The sequence below is a fragment of the Cetorhinus maximus genome, chromosome 27, assembly GCF_964194155.1.
Source record: "Cetorhinus maximus chromosome 27, sCetMax3.hap1.1, whole genome shotgun sequence".
NCBI lineage: Eukaryota > Metazoa > Chordata > Chondrichthyes > Lamniformes > Cetorhinidae > Cetorhinus > Cetorhinus maximus.
In genome coordinates, this window is record NC_135905.1 from 28,719,837 (window position 1) to 28,741,053 (window position 21,217).

At 44.3% G+C, this 21,217-nt stretch overlaps 1 protein-coding gene across 1 annotated transcript in view; it reads left to right on the forward strand.

Annotated features, from left to right (window-relative positions):
- oit3 (oncoprotein induced transcript 3) overlaps positions 1–21,217 on the forward strand; it is a 22,408-nt gene continuing 1,191 nt past the window's right edge. Inside the window, exons 1-8 of the mRNA XM_078530961.1 lie at positions 1–406; positions 2,100–2,474; positions 7,979–8,089; positions 9,565–9,687; positions 17,159–17,281; positions 17,892–18,052; positions 18,829–19,244; positions 20,655–20,754. Of these exons, the coding sequence (XP_078387087.1) occupies positions 343–406; positions 2,100–2,474; positions 7,979–8,089; positions 9,565–9,687; positions 17,159–17,281; positions 17,892–18,052; positions 18,829–19,244; positions 20,655–20,754 (1,473 nt within the window). The 5' untranslated portion in view covers positions 1–342. The remainder of the gene's footprint in view (positions 407–2,099; positions 2,475–7,978; positions 8,090–9,564; positions 9,688–17,158; positions 17,282–17,891; positions 18,053–18,828; positions 19,245–20,654; positions 20,755–21,217) is intronic.

Below are 21,217 nucleotides of genomic sequence, written 5' to 3' on the forward strand. Positions count from 1 at the left end.
GAAACAGAAACGAGGAGACAGTCATGGCCTGCTATCATGTTCTCTGTGGGATAAGATAACTGGTGATTTAAGAGAAAAAGAATTAAATAAAATTGAAAACAATAGGAGGATGGGTGAAAATAGCATCCCTATCAGAAGGGGCTCATCAGTCCCTTTTCTTGCAAGCATCTCAGGCCAAGGCTGAAGTTGCACATCCAATCTCTTCTTCCTGTGCCCAGATAAAGAAACTATCCAAGAGATAAAACACCCAGGATAGAACTTAGAAGGAACAGTCAATTGGGAATCTGGAGCGAGGAGAGGGATAAGGAGTTGTAACCTCCCTGTGTGCTCAAGCTGAGGAACATGTTATCCTTGATCCTACTGAGTTTAGCGCTCTCTGCTGAGTTTCGAACCTCAGTTTCCTTTGGTGAGTTACAGCAAAGATATTGTCACTTGCACCTAGTTTGAAAGCTGAAATGTAACAATATTTAAAGCAAATGGGAAGAGCAGCATTGGCACGGGCCAAGTGAGGATAAGTATTATCAAGAACTGCATTGTACCGGGATACACTGGCTTAACCTGCTGATGTTGTTTGAGCTGTAGCTTTCTTGACATTAATAGGCTAGGATTTTTTTTGTTGTAAGTTACAGGCAAAACTACAGGACTCTGGGTCCAAAAATTGGTATTTACCCGATCACCTTTCCATTCATTCAGATCCAATGCTTTACGTTCTTCCAAATGTTCTCCGTCATTTTTATTTAAATATTGCTTTCTTGACCTGCTTTAAAGTAATACTTCAGATTTACCTTATCTATGCTATTTGCTGATTGATGGAAGTGCATATCAGGCATTAGATGGTAAATGAGGGTCCTGTTTTCCCTACATAGTAATGGCTCTAGAGTAAATCTTACACCTAAGATCAGCTTGGTTTCATAGGAGCTCTCCCCCACCTCTGCATCAATCCTGTTCCAGGTCTCTGTATATAGTGTAGTACTGAGGGAGTGCTACATTGACAGAGCTGCTGCTATTTGCATGAGTTTTAAGCTGATGCTTGTACAGGTAGACATAAATGATCCCATGGATGAAGGAGCAGGTTCTCCTGGCTTTTTAGCCAGCAGTTACCCTCAACCTATATAAGCAAAATAGATTAACTGATTGTTCATCTCATCGCTGTTTGTAGAACCTTTGCTGTGTGTGGATTGGTTGCTGAATTTGCTGGTTTAAAAGTGATAAAAAGGTAATGAATTGGTCATGAGACACTTGGGGACAAGCTGAAGGTGTGAAAAGTGCTCCATAAAATGCACGTCATTCTTTATTAAGCTCTCAGCTTGCCTTGTCCACCAGAATCTGGGTGTGGTAGCACACGTGCAGCAGACTGAGTCATGCCCCAGTTCTGTGTAAATGTGTTCCAGAATAAACCAAAGACAATTCTACTCACACGGATTAAACAGGGTTTGCACATTCCGCTAACCAGCTTCCTGGCATGAGGGACCTGTTCCACATGAGGCGTTGTGTTTGCACTCTCCCCAGCTCTCAATGCCAGTCTCTTCTTTCTCAGTCTTCCAGCTCTCCTTCCAGCTTCACTCTCCTCTCTCTCCCTCCAGCTTCACCCCCCTCTCTCTCCCTCCAGCTTCACTCCCCTCTCTCTCCTTCCAGCGTCACTCTCCTCTCTCTCCTTCCAGCTTCACTCTCCTCTCTCTCCCTCCAGCTTCACTCCCCTCTCTCTCCCTCCAGCTTCACTCTCCTCTCTCTCCCTCCAGCTTCACTCTCCTCTCTCTCCCTCCAGCTTCACTTCACTTTCTCTAGCTCCTGGTCTCAAGACACCACTTGCCTTCCATTCCCCTGATCATTGCTCCCGGTTTCCTGTTCTTCTCTGCCACTCGCCTGCCCCTTCTCCATCTCTTGCCTCCTGTTCTCTGCGGACAGTGACACATGTCATCGAGGTTTTTTTTCAGGATTTGACTGGGAAGTAAGGATATTCAGAATGCTCAGGTTGAACCAAGGGTGACACAAACCCATGTAGTTCAGTCATATTCTCAAATGCTAGAGGGGAGTTCTGCTGCATGTACTTGTGTGTCTATGGGCTGCTGTAGAATGACATTGGTTTTTCCTATTGGCAGTGGTGGACCCTTGTTCAGCCTACATCAGCTTGAATGAGCCTTGGCGGAACACAGAGCATCACATTAACACCTCGCATGGGACGCCCATGTGCGACAACTACATGGACGGCGAATGGTACCGCTTCACCGGGTTGGCAGGAGACGCCATGCCCACTTTCTGCATCCAGGAGAACCTCTGCGGCACTCACGCACCCATCTGGCTGAACGGCAGCCACCCCGTCCCATCCGATGGCATTGTGTCGGTGCAGGCATGTGCCAGCTTCAATGAAAACTGCTGCATGTGGAGCACAGAAGTGAATGTGAAGGCTTGTCCGGGGGGTTACTATGTCTATCGGCTGCCTAAGCCCAGTGTCTGCTTCCATGTCTACTGCGGACGTAAGTACTTAATGCTTTTGTACACCTCTTACATAGAAACATAGGAACATATGGAAATATAGAAACTAGAAACTAGGAGCAGGAGTAGGCCATTCGGCCCTTCGAGCCTGCTCCTCCATTCATTATGATCATGACTGATCATCCAACTCAATAGCCTGCTCCCGCTTTCTCCCCATACCCTTTGATCCCTTTCACCCCAAGAGATATATCTAACTCCTTCTTGAAAACATACAATGTTTTGGCCTCAACTACTTTCTGTGGTAACGAATTCCACAGGCTCACCACACTCTGGGTGAAGAAATTTCTCCTCATCTCAGTCCTAAATGGTCTACCCCATATCCTCAGACTGTGACCCCTGGTTCTGGACTCCCCCACCATCAGGAACATCCTTCCTGCATCTACCCTGTCTAGTCCTGTTAGAATTTTATAGGTTTCTATGAGATCCCCCCTCATGCTTCTGAACTCTAGCGAATATAATCCTAATCGACTCAATCTCTCCTCATATGTCAGTCCTGCCATCCCAGGAATCAGTCGGGTAAACCTTCGCTGCACTCCCTCTATAGCAAGAACATTCTTTCTCAGATAAGGAGACCAAAACTGCCCACAATATTCCAGGTGTGGTCTCACCAAGACCCTGTACAATTGCAGCAAGACATCCCTGTTCCTGTACTCGAATCCTCTGGCTATGAAGGCCAACATACCATTTGCCTTCTTTGCCGCCTGCTGCACCTGCATGCTTACCTTCAGCGACTGGTGTACGAGGACACCCAGGTCTCGTTGCACATTCCCCTCTCTCAATTTATAGCCATTCAGATAATAATCTGCCTTCCTGTTTTTGCTACCAAAGTGGATAACCTCACATTTATCCACATTATACTGCATCTGCCATGCATTTGCCCACTCACTCAGCTTGTCCAAATCACACTGGAGCATCTCTGCATCCTCCTCACAGCTCACCCTCCCACCCAGCTTTGTGTCATCTGCAAATTTGGAGATATTACATTTAGTTCCCTCATCTAAATCATTAATATATATTGTGAATAGCTGGGGTCTCAGCACCGATCCCTGTGGTACCCCACTAGTCACTGCCTGCCATTCGGAAAAAGACCCGTTTATTCCTACTCTTTGTTTCCTGTCTGCCAACCAGTTTTCTATCCATCTCAATACACTACCCCCAATCCCATGTGCTTTAATTTTACACACCAATCTCTTATGTGGGACTTTGTTGAAAGCCTTCTGAAAGTCCAAATAAACCACATCCACTGGCTCCCGCTCATCAACTCTACTAGTTACATCCTCGAAAAATTCCAGTAGATTTGTCAAGCATGATTTCCCTTTGGTAAATCCATGCTGACTCTGTCCGATTCTGCCACTGTTTTCCAAGTGCTCAGCTATTAAATATTTAATATCTTTTATATCTTGTTAACTCTTCTGTTCCCCAAGGCAAGTGATGCCAGTTTTGCCAATGAAACTCTTGCCTACATTTTGCCCCCAACACCAGCATCAACCATTCACAGCTCCTGAGCTCAGATAATCTCTTGACTGTATGTGTCTCGCAATTCCACCCTCTACACCTATGAGATGTTCCTATATGAAACCACAACTTTAATACCAATTAGTGTGAAATTTTGGACAATTACCACATGTGTTGGTCACTCCAAATCTATTTTAAATAGGCCATTAGTGACCAGAAGAGAGGAATCTTTCACCCAATCAGTCTAAGTTGATCTAAACTTCGATTCCTGGTTTCAGCCGATTGCGCTGTCTCCCCCTCAACAGATCCTAAACAGAACTTAAAAGTAACCATCAGGATTGATCAGTGCCTCACCCTTTCCAGAGCACTTGGTCTGACCATTCCTGTTTAGTAGCTACTTTTTCCAGCAGATTCCCACCCGGTTCCCAAGTGCTTTTACAATATTCCTTGTTTTTTTTTTCATGCTCACCCCTTTACTCTCTGTTCCCGTTTTATTTCCTCGCAATTTTCTCTCCTGCCCTGAAAGTTTGGGCTTCTTCGCCTGAGTTTGGTGCCGCGCCCTTCCTCACTCCTGTGTCAGCTCTGATGATGAATGCCATTGCAGAGGGATCACAGCTAACTCTCCATGTCTACACTGTCCCAGCAGGAAAGCAATCAGGAGCAGAAACATTGGTGTGTTGTTTCCCTCCCTAGCTCAGCGGAGGGTTAGAGTATGACTCTTCTCCAGAGCTACAGAGAAGTAGAACTGTGATGAAATTTATACTGTTTAAGGGGGGGTGGAGCTTTTTTTAGCCCATACCACCGCCATTAACACTTCCTTTGCCCTTTTGCGCATGACATCTTTGTCAATTTCTCCTTCGCCCCCACCTATCGCTGGCCTTCTATCCAGCTTCACCTGCTCCATCCCCTTAAATAGTATAAATTTCATCACATTTCTACATCCCTGTAGCTCTGAAGAAGAGTCATATGGACTCAAAAAGTCAACTCCGCTTCTCTCTCCACAGATGCTGTCAGACCTGCTGAGTTTTTCCAGCATTTTCTGTTTTTGTTTCAAATTTCCAGCATCTGCAGTATTTTGCTTTTATCTGCACAGTACCATCTGTGGATAGACCTTGGGGTTGTGTTGGCCTGTGTGACTCAGTTACTCAATATCTAAACTTTCTACGTATATGTAAAAATATATATTTACATGCACTTCAGTGCCTATAATATGGGAATGCTGTATTGGTTTGTAACTTTTATATAATTGTAATTTAATTGAGGATGTCAATGCATTGGAGGCGGTTCAGAGGAGGTTCACTAGATTGATTCCAGAGATGTGGGGCTTGTCTTATGAGGAGGGATTGAACAGTTTAGGCCTATACTTGCTAGAGTTTAGAAGGATGAGAGGAAACCTAATTGAGGTATATAAGATGCTAAAGGGGATAGACAAAGTAGACGTGGAGCGGATGCTTCCCCTTGTGGGGCACTCTAGAACGAGAGGCCGTAGTTTTATGCCAAGGGGTGGTAGATTTAAATCAGGGATGAGGAGGAATTACTTTCCTCAAAGGGTCGTGAATCTGTGGGATTCACTACCTCAGAGTGCAGTGGATGCCGGGACGCTGAATAAATTTAAGGAGGAGATAGACAGATTTTTAATTAGTAACGTGTTGAAAGGTTATGGGGAGAGGGCGGGAAATTGGAGTTGAGGCCGAAATGAGATCAGCCACGATCGTATTGAATGGCAGGGCAGTCTCGAGGGGCTGAATTGCCTACTCCTGCTCCTAGTTCTTATGTTCTTATGTTATGTTCTAACATTAACCTTCCTTTAATATCCTGTCCAGAACCTCCTTGTTACCTGATGAATTTGTTTGTCTAACTTTATTACTCAATGATTGTTATGTATTTGCATGTTTTTAACCTGATTATCTAGTCCATTTATGATTTTTTTTCTACACAAGTTACACTGCAATTCAGCCTTCGGGCTACAAACGAATTACTTCAATAAAACGTTAGTCTTATTAGTTCTAAGCCTCTAGGATATCTCCACAATCTGTTCTTTTGTAGACCTTGACGTTACATGGAGTTTAAAGCACAGAAACAGGCCATTTGGCCCAACAGATCCAGGCTGGTGTTTATGCTCCATTCTCCTCCTACTCCTCTTCACCTCTCACCCTACTTCAGGTTCTACGTCAAACTATTTTTTTGCCATATACACGTCAGATATATTTATCTTCCCCTCCAGTGGATTAGTCATACTGTCACATCCCAAAGGAAATACCCGGTATTGTATTTCTGTAACTTGCTCATTGTAACCTCTACATATCATATTCAGCTCCCACATTACTTTCCATCATGCTTTGTGGATACCTCCCCCACTGTTAAAAAACTGTGTATCCTCCAGCTTCCCCTGAGCAACAGCACAGGAGACCTGCTGCCTGTTGACCATAACATACCGAAAATCTTACATCCTGCAATGTCCCCTCTAATATTTTCCAGCCTAGTGCGGAATTAATTTTATTATATGCACCAATATTCGAGTAATGTGCAGATGTGCTCCACCAGTAGAAACAAAAAAACTCAAATAAAATGTAAATGTATTTATATATCTTTTAAAAAGTTACCGTGTGAAGAAGGAGAAAGAATAACACCACCAACCATTGACATGGCAACATATTCTAGTCCACAAACTACTAGATCTACCAAATTCAATTTTAAATTTACCATGGTGTCATCTGAACTCACAACTTCAGAAGGCAGTGGAGGGGGTGGTCACTGAATATTTTTAAGGTAGATAGATTCTTGTTGGGCAAGAGAATCAAAGGTTATTGGGGATAGATGGGAATGTAGAACTTGAAACACAAACAGATCAGCCAAGATCTTATTGAATGGTGCAGCAGGCTTGAGGGGCTGAATGGCCTACTTCTGCTCCTATTTCATATATTCGTGTATGCATAAGTGCACACCACCTATGAGTGTCACACTTACTTCCTGTAACCCTTCCCCATCACATTTTATTAATAACTATTCTGCGTATGAAAGCAGCATGTTACCTGACTGTCTCACAACGCCAGGTGAGATTACAGAATTATAGACTGCTATAGCACAGAAGGAGGCCATTCAGCCCATTGTGCCCTTGCCAGCTCTGCGAGAGAGTTATCCAACTAATCCCTAATCCTGCAGCCTTGCAAATATTTCCTTTTCAAGTATCTATCCAATCCTCTTGAAAGTTACTGTTGAGTTTGCGTTCACTGCCCTATTAGGCATTGTGTTCCAGATTAGAATAAATACCTACACCAGACGGATTGTAACGGTCCGAGAGGGCAGCTCAACATCAATTTCTCAACAGCAATTAGGGATGGGCAAGAAATGCTGGCCTTGACAACGATGCTCACATCTCACAAATAAAAAGAACAAACTTGCCGTGTAAATTCCCTTGCCCTCGTTTCCCCCTGGTTCTTTTGACAATTGTTTTAGTCTGTGTCCTCTGGTGACCAGCTCACCAGCCAGTGGAAACAGATCTGCTGGTATATGTTAAAAGGTTTGCATATGGCAAGCACTTCTTGGAAATGCCACACATCATTCTGTCACACTTGCCGATTTGACTTATTGCCGCGGCTTTGATGTTTGCACATTCACCAGATCCCGATTCCCTCCTCACCCAATTTAATAGACAGAAAATCAGCAAACTGCCGAGCATTTCATGGAAAAACCCCCAATCAGGTAAGTGATTATATTCTCATCGATCTCCACTGGCATTGCAAACAGGTGATTTAGGGTTAAGAGGTGGTGGATGACTGAACCCATGTGTAAAGACCTAATTCCATCCCCATCGTAAGAACTGCACATTCTGTCACTATTTTCGGATTTCCATTGTATGTTTCTGCATCCGCATTTGTAATGGGATCAGCGTGTGTAAACCTGTCACGCTGCAATTATGCCCTCCCACCAGTGGCGGTGCTGCAGCTTGTCCCAAGCCTTTCTCAAACCAAGACATTGCCTCTTTAAAACACGCCACCCTCTGACTGAGCCAGCATTTTGTCTTCTGCAGATTTCTATGACATATGTGATGTAGTGGATTGTGTGGGGCACTGCGATGGCGAAGAGGAGTGTCAGTGTACTGAAGGAACCATCCTAGGCCCAGATGCCCAGACATGTCTAGGTAAGGAGTTTGAAAAAACCGTAGTCATGGGAAGGAAATGGGAGAGTGTTAATCTGCTGATGACAGAAGAAAGATGGTGAGGATAAAATATTCTTTAATCCACGTAGAATTTATCTAAAGGTTAATAATTGGCCAAAAATTATTTTGTGACATTTTTTAAGCAATTATGGATCCTGCTATTCTGAGACAGAGGGAGTTTCTTGATGTGGTGATGTTGGGTTTGCACAGTTTGCAAAGCTATCTGGAGTCCACAGCACAGAAACATGCCCCTTGGCCCAACCAGTCCATTAAGCTCCACACATGCCACTTTCCCCTCCACTTCATCTATCAGCCTGTCCTTCTATTCCTTTCTCCCTCATGTGCTACTCTAGCTTCCCTTTAAATGCATCTACATTGGTCATTATTACAATACTGTTGGTGGGATCTTGTTGTGCACAACTTGGCTGCCACGTTTCCTACGTAACAAAAATACTTTAACGGCTGCAAAGCCCTTTGCAGCATCCAGAACTTATGAATAGCACTAAATATATATGTGTGCAAATCTTCCTTTCGGATGTACATAAAATGTACAGACACCATCATCTTATAATAATTTTGAACCATTTCTATGGAAGGATGAGCTAGATTGGCCAAATGGACTTCCTAAGCTGTATTAATCAAAAGATAGGTTTTGAAGTTTGTAATCCAGGTAATAATAAATTACAAACTGAGCATAGCTTATCAATACAGGAAAGGTTTGCGGTGCATTGGGTAACGTCCCTTCCTCTGACCCAGAAGCTCTGGGTTCAAGTCCCACTCCAGGACTTGATGGTCAAGGAAGGTGCGTTCATAATTCGGCCAAACAGGCTGAGTATCAACCTGTAAATCCTTCCAACACATGGCAATGGCAAACAGTAAGAGCAGGAGTGATTCCTGGTCAGTCATGTGATGGAAAGAATGTTGGAGCTTCTGCCACCTCTGTCCATAGCTCCAGACTACAATACGTATGTAAAACTGTATGTTACCACAGCAACTTGGGCTCCACAAGTGAGCTGTAACACGCCATCATCAGATTAGTGTCTTTATGTTATCAGGATTCAAAGTTTAATAATCATTAGAGTTTGTTCATTGAATGGATGGGAGGTGGCATTGGACTATCCTTAAATCTTGTTATTTTACATCTTAATTTAATTAGTTGTTTTGAGTTCCATAGTTAGTAGTTACTGTGAGATAAATCTAGGTAACAAGAAATGAAGTAAAGGGAGAATAATAATGGACGAAGAACGTAGAGTATTTTGGGGTTAGTCAGTTGGATTGCAGTGATTTCTTCCAATTCTGTACCTTCTCTTATCCTGAACAGTTGTTGCAAGTGTTTGCAATACATAATTTCTAATAAATCCAATTGGATGTTCAATGATATGTTATGAAATATGTTATGAGACTGTGTACCTCTGATGTATAACCCTCGATTTGCCTCTGCCCTCCCACCTTTATAGACGTCAATGAATGCGAGGTCAAAAATGGGGGTTGCAGTGAGGTCTGCATCAATCTGCAGGGCTCCTTCCGTTGCGAGTGTGGCATTGGAAGGTCACTGGGCAGCAACGCTGTGACCTGTGAAGGTGAGTGAAAGCTCCCAACTTAGAAAACATCTCTGATAAGTAGGAATTTCGATTTAACCTGCTCCTTTGGGAACCGTTTGAGGTTGCAGAGCTGTTGGGTGTCCTGTCTCTAGAGGAATACGTCAAGCTGGAGTGACAGTGGGTTCTGTCACCTTAAGAGCCACAAGGTAGAGCCCCATGTCACTTACACTCCGTTCACAGAAACTCTGAAGCAGACTCTAATTTGTGTCTGAATAGTTTGGTCGATTTCAAGTCAAAAGTTTTCATATTTCCCTGGCAGGGTTATCTCTCAGTGACCCATCACATCACTGAGTGACATTCAAATCAGCAATCCATTCTTTGCCTATCAGAGGTACTAAATGCAACAGTGACTGTTAAACCATAGAATCATAGAATGGTTACAGCACAGGAGACCATTCAGCCCACCAATCCATGCCAGCTCTCTGTAAATTCAGTTAGTACCACTCTCCAGCCTTCACCCATAGCCTTGCAATTCTTTTCTCTTCAGATAATTATCCACTTCTGTTTTGAAAGCCACAAATCTGCCTCCACAACATTCTCGGCAATGTATTCCAGATCCTAACCACTCGCTGTGTAAAAATAAAATCCTCATGTCACCTCTGGTTCTTTTGCCGATCATCTTAAATCCATCTGGTTCATTAGTGCACTTTAGGGAACGAAACTGCCATCCTTACCTGGTCTGGTCTACATGTGACTCCAGACCCATAGCAACTGAGTTGACTCTTAACTGCTCCCAAAGGCAATTAGGGTTGGGCAATAAATGCTGGCCTTGCCAGCAATGCTCACATCCCATGAACAAATAAAGAAAGAAATGGATGTCTCCTGTTTCTCAACCCTTCTGCCAATGGGAACTGTTTCTCCCTATGCACTCTGTCCAGACCCCTTATGATTTTGAACATCTCTATAAAATCTTCTCTCAATAGTGCAAGAGGTGGACCCCGAGCCAGGCAGCGGGCAGCACCTGGCGGAGAGTGCAAGAGGAGGGTTCCGAGCCAGGCGGTCATGATAATCCATCTCGGCCTCCTCCGGAGGTCCCCAGTATCACAGTTGCTAGTCTTCAGCCAATTCAATTCACTCCATGTGATCAAGAAATGGCTGAAGGCACTGGATACTACAAAGGCTATGGGCCCTGACAATATTCCAAACTCCTTACCTAATACTGAAAATTTATGGTCCAGAATTTGCCACGCCCCTAGCCAAGCTGTTCCAGTACAGCTAGAACACTGGCATCTACCAGGCTATGTGGAAAATTGCCCAGGTATGTCCTGTACACAAGAAGCAGGACAAATCCACCAAGCCAATTAGCACCTCATCAGTCTACTCTCGATCATCAGTAAAGTAATGGAAGGGGTCATCAACAGAGCTATCAAGCAGCACTTGCTTAGCAATAACCTGCTCACTGATATAAAAACAGAAAATGCTGGAAAAACTCAGCAGGTCTAACAACATCTGTGGAGAGAAAGACAAAGTTAACGTTTTGAGTCCGTATGACTCTTTTTCAAAGCACTGATGCTCACTGATGTCCAGTTTGGGTTCCGCCAGGGCCACTCAGCTCCTGACCTCATTACATCCTTGGTTCAAACATGGACAAAAGAGATGAACTCATGAGGTGAGGTGGGAGTGACTGCCCATGAAATCAAGGCCACATTTGACCAAGTGTGGCATCAAGGAGCCCTAGCAAAACTGGAGTCAAAGGGAATCAGGGGGAAAACTCTCCACTGGTTGGAGTCATACCTAGCACAAAGGAAGATGGTTGTGGTTGTTGGAGGTCAGTCATCTTAGCTCCAGGACATCACTGCAGGAGTTCCTCAGGGTAGTGCCCTCAGTCCAACCATCTTCAGCTGCTTCATCAATGACCTTCCTTGCATCATAAGGTTAGAAGTGGGGATGTTTGCTGATGATTGCGCAATGTTCAGCACCATTCACGACTCCTCAGATATTGAAGCAGGCCATGTCCAAATGCAGCAAGACCTGGACAATATCCAGGCTTGGGCTAACAAGTGACAAGTAACATTCACGCCACACAAGTGCCAGGCAATGACCATCTCCAACAAGAGAGAATCTAACCATTGCCACTTGATGTTCAATGGCATTTCCATCACTGTATCCCCCACTATCAACATCCTGGGGGTTACCATTGACCAGAAACTGAACAGGACTAGCCATATAAATACTGTAGCTACAAGAGCAAGTCAGATGCTAGGAATCCTGTGATGAGTAACTCACCTCCTGACTCCCTAAAGCTTGTCCAGCATCTAGAAGGCACAAATCAGGAGTATGATGGAATACTCTCCACTTGCCTGGATGAGTGCAGCTCCCACAACACTCAAGAAGCTTGACATCATCCAGGACAAAGCAGCCCGTTTGATTGGCACCATCCACAAATATTCATTCCCTCCACCATCGATGCACAGTAGCAGCAGTATGTACCATCTACAAAATGCACAGCAGGAATTCACCAAGGCTCCTTCAACGGCACCTTCCAAACCCACGACCACTACCATCTATAAGGACAAGGGCAGCAGGTAGATGGGGACACCACCACCTAGAGGTTCCCCTCCAAGCCACTCACCATCCTGACTTGGAAATATATTACCGTTCCTTCACTGTCAAAATCCTGGAACTCCCTCCCTAACAGCACTGTGGGTGTACTTACACCACATGGACTGGAGCGGTTCAAGAAGGCAGCTCACCACCACCTTCTCAGGGGCAACTAGGGATGGGCAATAAATCCTGGCCCAGCCAGCGAAGCCCACATCCCATGAATGAATAAAAAAAATGTCTGCAGCACCTAGAGGAGAGTGCGAGAAGAGGTCCCCAAGCCAGGAACTCAGCAGCCCTTAAAGGACAGCGCGAGAGAAGGACCCTGGGACAGGCACTCAGCAGAAGATTTTGGAGAAGATTTTGGAGACAGTGACCATAACACAGTTAGATTTAGCATCATTATGGAAAAGGACAAAGAAAGAACAGGAGTAGAAGTTCTAAATTTGGGGAAGACAAATATTACGAAGCTGAGAGGTGAGCTGGTGAGAGTGGACTGGATACGGCTATTAGAAGGGAAAACTGTGTCAAATCAATGGGAAGTTCAAAGGCAAGATTCTATGGGCACAGTGTAGACATGCTTGGGACAGGCAGCCAGCAGCACCTATAGGGGAGTGCGAGAGGAGGACCCTGGGACAGGCAGTCAGCAGCACCTAGAGGAGAGTGCGAGAGGAGGACCCTGGAACAGGCAGTCAGCAGCACCTAGCACCTAACATCACAGGTGAAACATAAGTTCATTGGTTGGTGAGAAACTGCAATTAGGGAGTGTCATCAAGTAGCTGAGAATTAGAAAAAACACATTCTTTTTAAAAGAAGGGACTACTAACATTTAAGTAAGGCAATCAGGAAATAAAGTTAAGTCGAAGCCAGTTGAAGTAAACCAAAGTAAAATGGAGTTAACGCAAGGGAAGTAAATTGAAGCCATGGCAGGCCAGCTCGGTCGTGTGGAATGCGTGTCTTGTAACATGTGGGAAGTTGTGGATGCTGTCAGTGTCCTAGATGACCACATATGCAGGAAGTGTCACCAGCTGCAGAACTGGGTTTCAGAGCTCAAGCGGCGGCTGGAGTCACTGTGGCACATCCACGAGGTTGAGAGCTACATGGATAGCACGTTCAGGGAGGTGGTCACGCCACAGCTTAGGAACCTGGAGGCAGAAAGGGAATGGGTGGCCACCAGGCAGTCCAAGAAAATTAGGCAGGTAGCGCAGGAGTCCCCTGGGGTCCCGCTCACTAATCAGTTTTCTGTTTTGGATACCGGTGAGGGCATTGGTTCCTTGGAGGAGTGCAGTCAGGTGCATGAGATGAGATCCAGAAAGCAGACCATAGGGAGCTAGGAAGGAAATTGAAAAGCAGGACCTCTAAAACAAATAAACACGTGGCTGGAAAACTAGTGTAGGACGCAGGGCATCAGATTTCTGAGGCATTGGGATTGGTTCTGGGGAAGGTGGGACCTGTACAAGCTGGGCGGTCTACATCTGAATAGGACTGGGACGAATATCCTTGCAGGGAGATTTGCGAGTGCTGTTGGGGGGGAGTTTAAACTAGATTGGCAGGGGGATGGGAACCTGAGGGCAAATTCAGAGCAGGGAATGGGGGATGGAGAATTAGTGAGTGACTCTGAAAGACAGAGAAGCACAAGTTAAAAAGTGTACAGCACAGGAATTTGGCTGTGTTAAAAGGTATATATGTAAATGCAAGGAGCATAGTAAATAAATCTGATGAGCTGAGGGCACAGATAGATACATGGCAGCATGATGTCATCACTATAATGGAAACTTGGCTGAAGGGGGTGAAAAAATGGCAGCTGAACATCCCTGGATATCGAGTTTCCAGGCAGGATAGGGAGGGGGATAAATAAGCTGGGGGTGTAGCATTATTGGTTAAAGAATCAATTACAGCTGTGAGGAGGGATGAGATACTAAATGAAGCATCAAATGAGGTTATATGGGTTGAGCTCAGAAATAAAAAAGGGGGCAGCCACATTGCTCGGAGTGGATTATAGACCCCCAAATAGTGGGAGGGAGTTAGAAGAGCAAATATGTAGTCACATTTCTGAGTGCAAAAATAATAGGGCAATAATCGTTGGGGACTTCAACTACCCTAATATCAATTGGGATACGAACAGTGTGAAGGGCACAGAGGGTGAAAAATTCTTGAACTGCATTCAAGAGAACTTTTTCAGCCAGCACATAACAAGCCCAACGAGAGGGGGGCAATTATAGATTTAGTCTTAGGAAATGAAGCTGGGCAAGTGGATGAAGTAGCAGTGGGGGACCAGTTTGGAGATAGTGACCATAATATAGTTAGATTTAGCATCATTATGGAAAAGGACAAAGATAGAACAGGAGTAAAAGTTCTAAGTTGGGGGAAGACAATTTTTACGAAGCTCAGAGGTGAGCTGGCGAAAGTTGACTGGATACAGCTATTAGATGGGAAAACTGTGTCAAATCAGTGGGAGGCATTCAAAGGCGAGATTCTACAAGCACAGTGTAGACATGTCCCCACAAAGAAAAAGGGTGGTGCTGCCAAATCTAGAGCCCCCGGTTATCCAGAAGCATACAAGCCAAGATAAAGCAGGAAAAGAAAGCTTATGACAGTCACAAAAGATTCAATACTGTAGAAAGCCTAGAGGAGTATCGAAAGTACAGAGGTGAAGTAAAAATGGAAATTAGGAACACAAAGAGAGGATACAAAAAATATTGGCAGGTAAAATCAAAAAAAATCCTAAGATGTTTTACCAATACATTAAGAGCAAGAGAATAGCTAAGGAAAAGGTCGGGCCTATCAGAGATGTACATGGTAACTTGTGCGTTGATGTTGAGGATGTGGGCAGGGTTCTCAATGAGCACTTTGTCTCTGTCTTCACTATGGAGAGGGATGATGCAGACATTCTAGTTAATGAGGAGGAGTGTGAAACATTAGATACAATAAGCGTAGTGAGAGAGGAAGTACTGGAGGGACTGACATTCTTGAAGGTGGATAAATCACCAGGGCCGGATAGATTGTATCCCAGGCTGTTAAAGGAAGCCAGGGAGGAAGTAATGGATGCTCTGAGGATTGTTCTCCAATCCTCACTAGATACAGGCAAGGTCCCCGAGGATTGGAGGTCTGTGAGCGTTTGTATCTTAAAAGGGTGCAAGGGATAGGCCAGAAAATTATAGGCCGGCCAGTCTGACTTCAGTGGTGGGCGCATTATTGGAAACAATTCTGAGAGACAGAATAAACTGTCACTCAGAAAGACATGGATTGATCGGGGATGCATTGTTTTGTTAGGGGAAGATCGTGTCTTACTAACTTAATAGAATTTTTTGAGGAAGTAACAAGGAGGATTGATGAGGATAGTGCAGTGGATGTTGTCTACATGGATTTTAGTAAGGTATTTGACAAGGTCCCACATGGCAGCCTGGTCAGGAAAGTGAGATCTCATGGGATACAGGGGAAGGTGGCAGATTGGATCCAAAATTGGCTCAGTGACAGGAAACAAAGGGTAATGGCCGATGGATGTTTTTGCAAATGGAAAACGGTTTCCAGTGATGTTCCACAGGGCTCAGTGTTGGGGCCTTTGCTGTTTGTTGTATATATCAATGATTTATACTTAAATGTGGGAGGCATGATTGGGAAATTTGCAGATGACACAAAAGTTAATCATGTAGTTCGACTCCAGAATGATATCAATGGTTTGGCTGAGTGGGCAGAGAAATAGAATCCAATCTTGAAAAGTGTGATGTAATGCATTTGGGGCAGGCAAACAAAGTAGGGGAATACTCAATAATGGGAAGTTATTGAGAGGGGTTGAGGCAGTGAGAGACCTTGGAGTGCAAATCCACAGGGCCCTGAGGGTGGCAGGACAGGTGGATAAGGTGGTCAAGAAAGCATATGGAATGCTTTCCTTTATTGGGCAAGGCATTGAATACAAAAGCAGGGATGTCATGATGGAACTGTATAAAATGCTGGTTAGGCCGCAGCTGGAATTTTGTGTACAGTTTTGGTCACCACATTACAGGAAGGACATAATTGCTCTGGAGAGGGTACAGAGGAGATTTACAAGAATGTTGCCAGGGCTTGAAAAGTGCAGCTATGAGGAAAGACTGGATAGGCTAGGGTTGTTTTCCTTAGAACAGAGGAGGCTTAGGGGTTACCTAATTAAGGTGTACAAAATTATGAGGAGCCTAGATAGGGTAGACAGGAAAAACTTAGTTAAGGTCGATTACCAGGGGGCATAGATTTAAGGTGATTGGTAGAAGGACTAGAGGGGACCTAAGAAAAAGCTTTTTTCACCCAGAAGGTGGTGGGCATCTGGAATTCATTGTCTAAGTTGGTGGTTGAGGCTGAAACACTCGACTCATTTAAAAGGTACCTGGATCTGCATCTGAAGTGCTGTAACCTGCAAGGCTATGGACCTGGTGCTAGTAAAGGGGATTAAAATAAGCAGCTAGTTTCTTATTTTTCTTTTCGGCTGGTGCAGGCACGATGGGCTGAATGGCCTCTTTCCGCACTGTAACTTTTCTGTGGTTCTATGATTCTAAAACAACCCCAGCTTTGTTACTCTATCCTGGCCACTGAAGTCTCTCATTCCTGAAACCGTAAATCAGTCAGATGGATGTAACTGCACTCTTCATAGTGGTATTGTCCAGTGTTTTTTTTTAAATTCTCACTCCCAGAGGGGAGTGTGCTCTTTATTGAGGAGGTATTTCAGTGAAGTACAAGCAATTTGTTGAGATTTACTTCAGAATGAAGGATATCGGTGAGGTTATGGTGAAGAGTCCTAGATGAAATATGTGCAGTGGTACCAGGAGCTTCACACACAAGGAAGACCAACATGAGAAGCAGCAGTTCATTATTTTCAATGAGTGATGCTATTTTATGTGTTTCTCCACTACTCGATGAAGTGTAATGTTTGATCCTGCAGATATTGAAGGTTGTAACAGCAATAAGGGAGGCTGCAGCCACGGTTGTGTGTTAACTGATGGAGGGTATCAGTGCGAGTGCCCTCGTGGATTAATGCTATCAGAGGACAATCACACCTGTCAAGGTAAATCCAGCCACACTGGTCTCACTTTTACATCAGAGGGCATGTATAGTATGTTGTAAACTAGTTACACACAGAATGGGATTTTAGTGACCCAGCAGTGAAAGGTTTTGCTTATTTGCTTTGCCTCAGTCCTTCTTCCACACCTTAACCCAGGGGTTCCCAAACTGTGGGTTGCAACCCCCAAATGGGGTCGCGGGATGAGATTTTGGAGTTACGAGCTCCAAGGCAATGATGGCGGCCGTGGAGCTCAGACTGAGTCTTGACAGCTGTGAGGTCCCTTTAAAGGTTTGTTTATTTATCTGTTGGTGGGCATGGCTTAATCATCAACTCCCCTCGTCACTCCAACAGCCCCTGTTGCCCCCAGCTGGTCAACCGCTCATCTCCCCACCCCCGATCACCAGCTTTCCGTTCCCATTCAACAATTTGCCCCACACCCACTCAATTCTCTAACCCTCCCACCACCTGCCCCCCCACAAATGATCCATCTGGGGTCACACGAAGTCTGAGGCATTAAAATGGGGTCACATTGGGAAAAAATTTGGGAAGCGCTGCCTTAACCCAATGCCATGATCTTACCTCTTGTTTCTCTCTTGTCTCTTTCGGTTGCCAGTGCCTGTGCAGTGCAAGTCAGAGTCAATTGAAGTGGCTGTACCTAAGGATTTGGTAGGCGGCTTGGAATTGTATCTACTGAATGCATCATGTAAAGCACTTTCCAATGGGACTCACGCCAACATCAACTTTAATCTCAAAAGTTGCGGCACAATCATTGAGGTAACAACGGGGAGAAGGTGGCGGAGTGGTAATGGCACTAGACTAATAATCCAGAGGCCCAGGATAATGCTCTGGGGACATGGGTTCAAATCCCACTAAGGCAGCTGGTGGAATTTGAATTCATTAATAAACCTGGAATATAAAACTAGCCTCAGTAATGGTGACCACAAAACTATCATCCATTGTCGTAAAAACCCATCTGGTTCACTAATGCCCTTTAGGGAAGGAAATCTGCCGTCCTTATCTGGTCTGGCCTACAGCAATGTGATTGTCTCTTAACTGCCCTCCAAGCTGAGTGGCTTGTTCAAGTTCAAGGGTAATTAGGGGTGGCCTTGTCAGCGATGCCCACACTCCATGAAAGAAAAAAGTGCAAACTAAATCCCTTTCACAGGAGTGTTCTGAAATGATCAGGTAGACCCTGTAGTGGGTTTATATATATAATGTATATTATATATAAACCCACTACAGGGTTTATATAAATATTTTCTCTTCATCCCTTTCCTTACAGCTCTATATTGGTATTGGTTAACCCATACCTAACCAGCATGACCTGTGCTCCAGATCCCAGGCTAATTATGAGCAATGCCATGGGAGATCCACTAATTCCATACCTAAACAGCACAATCTGTGCTTCAGATCCCAGGCTACCCATGAACAATGTCACGGATGATCAGCTTTGAATTTTCTTTAGGGAAAATGTTTGGGCTATAAATGGTCACAGAGGCAGGAAAGTATTGGTCGTTCTTAAAGTTTGTGTTTTTAACCCTTTCCTCTAGGTTGTGAGTGATAAGATAATTGCAAGAAACACACTGACCGGTATTCCTAAACAGACTCCAGGCAGTAATGGGGACGTTATCATCCGGACCAGTAAACTAGTGATTCCCATCACCTGTGAGTTCCCCCGCCAGTACACTGTGTCTGAGGGATATGTGCCCAACCCTGCAAATTCTCCACTGCAGATCATGGGCAAAAACCATGGGCTCTTCCCCTTTGCTCTGGAGATCTTTAAATCCAAGGATTTCGATGAGATTTACAAAGAGACACCTCCAGTTCTCAAGCTCCGAGACTCGCTGTACTTTGGGATCGAACCTCTTATGCATGTGGATGGGCTTGAAGCATTAGTTGAGAGCTGCTTTGCCACCCCCACAGCCAGCAGTGATGATATCATGAGGTACTACCTCATCAAGGATGGGTAAGTACCAGACAGAGCCAAAACCTTTTACAAGGGTCCTGATTTTCACACGACCACCAGTCAATTACTAGAAATGGGTGAATGTTCTTAACAATGTTTCTAAAGCACCACAGCCCCTACAGATTCTAACAACTATCAGGTTATCTTTCTACGAAAGGCTCTGAAGAAAGGGCATGGGAATGGGATTAAATGGATAGCACAGGCACAATGGGCCGAATGGCCTCCTCTTTGCTACAAAATTCTATGATTCATTCCTCCTAAGTTGAATGGGCTCTTATAATTGGGAATAACGTTGTGGATGTTCATACTGAAGGAAAATGAGAAATCTCCCTGATAATGAAGTGAAAAACAACTTGCATTTTTCTTTTATGTTATAAGCATCCTAATAGGCTTCCAAGAAGACAAAAAGGGGCGTTTAGAAATAAGAAGAGTTGAGCAAAATGACAAAAGCTTGAAGAGGTAGCTTTGAGGAGTTCTTAAAGAGAGGAAAAGAAGGAGCAAGGAGAGGGGTTTCAGAGAGTGAAGCAAAGATGGCTGATAGTGGCGCCACTCATAGTCAGGCTGGGGGTGGAGGATAGATGGATGGGGATACTGGGGCCACAGTTGCAAGTTGGAATCCCATGAGCTGGAGGAGCCTGCAGGGGTGAGGGGGAGTATGGACAGATTTGTAAATGTTGACAAGGATTTCAATTCAATATACTGGGGAACTGGGGGCAATGAAGTTAAGCGTTTGTGTAAGGTGGAGCTTAGGAAGTCAGCCACGTAAGCTTTGGAGTTAGACATGAGAAAACGAGAAGATAAGAACTTCCCCCTTGGAGATTAAACAGATGGAATAGAGTCCATGATAGGGATACAGATGATTTTACATGGGATATAGAGGAGCTTGATAGATTAAATGATAGTTTTCCTGTACCCTTATGAGACAGGTAGATAAATTCTATTAGATCAGTGGGGATCTGTAGAAGCTATGGGCTTCCTCATCAAGGTAGAACTTGGCATTTTGATAACTCTAAATCAGCCAGTGCTTGTTCTGATTCGCTGCATAACTTTGCCCTGATTAACTCAGCTACTTGGCTGTCGAAAGAATGTCCTTCCATTGCCGAATAACAAATATCCCATATTCTCCAATACAAGCTCGATCAATACAAAATCTACCAAGTCATGGAAGGCCAACTCTACAAACTCATCCACCAATCTCCAAATTAACCCAACTCTACATACCAAACCCTGAGGGCAGATTCTATACACCCACCTGTTTGGCCAAATAACCTAGACAACCAACCATGAGTAAGATGAACTAGATTTAAGTCCATGAGGCTTGTTAGCCTGAGTATAGCAATTGAAGACAGTTGGATAGTTTTTTTTTAATATACTAGAGTCTAAACAAAACCCTTGTTTCTGGTTTCATAGCTGTATCAATGATGATACTGTCAAACAAGAGACATCCACAGACCATCTAGCAAAACATTTCTACGTTCCTGTCTTCAAGTTTGTGGGAAAAGACAATAAGGTAATAGTTTTGCTCACAAGAAATGTGAAGGTTTAAGATGCACCCTGAGGGTTTTAACTGATGGAGGATAATACATATCCTGAACAACCAGAGGAGTGTGGAGCCTGTGACATCCTGTCACACTCATTCAGTCACAGGAGGAGAGTGTGGAATCTGTTACACTCTTGTCCCATTATTCCTTGGTTAAAGAAGGTGCGGATTTTGTCTGTGAGTGAGATCAGGATAGGGATTGCGATTTTGATTTCAGTGAGGATCATGATGTGGATTGTGATTTTGACAGTGACATGGTTCAGATCGAGTTTGAGGCCTGCATGACATTGCTAATTCTGATTGGAATTCTGAGCCAGATTGTGTTTAGGGCCTTGCACACCTCGCACTCGGTCTCACATCATGGGAGACCAGATTGGACACTCAAGCAGGGAAGACAATGTGGCCAACTTAGATCGATCCCAATTATTGATTA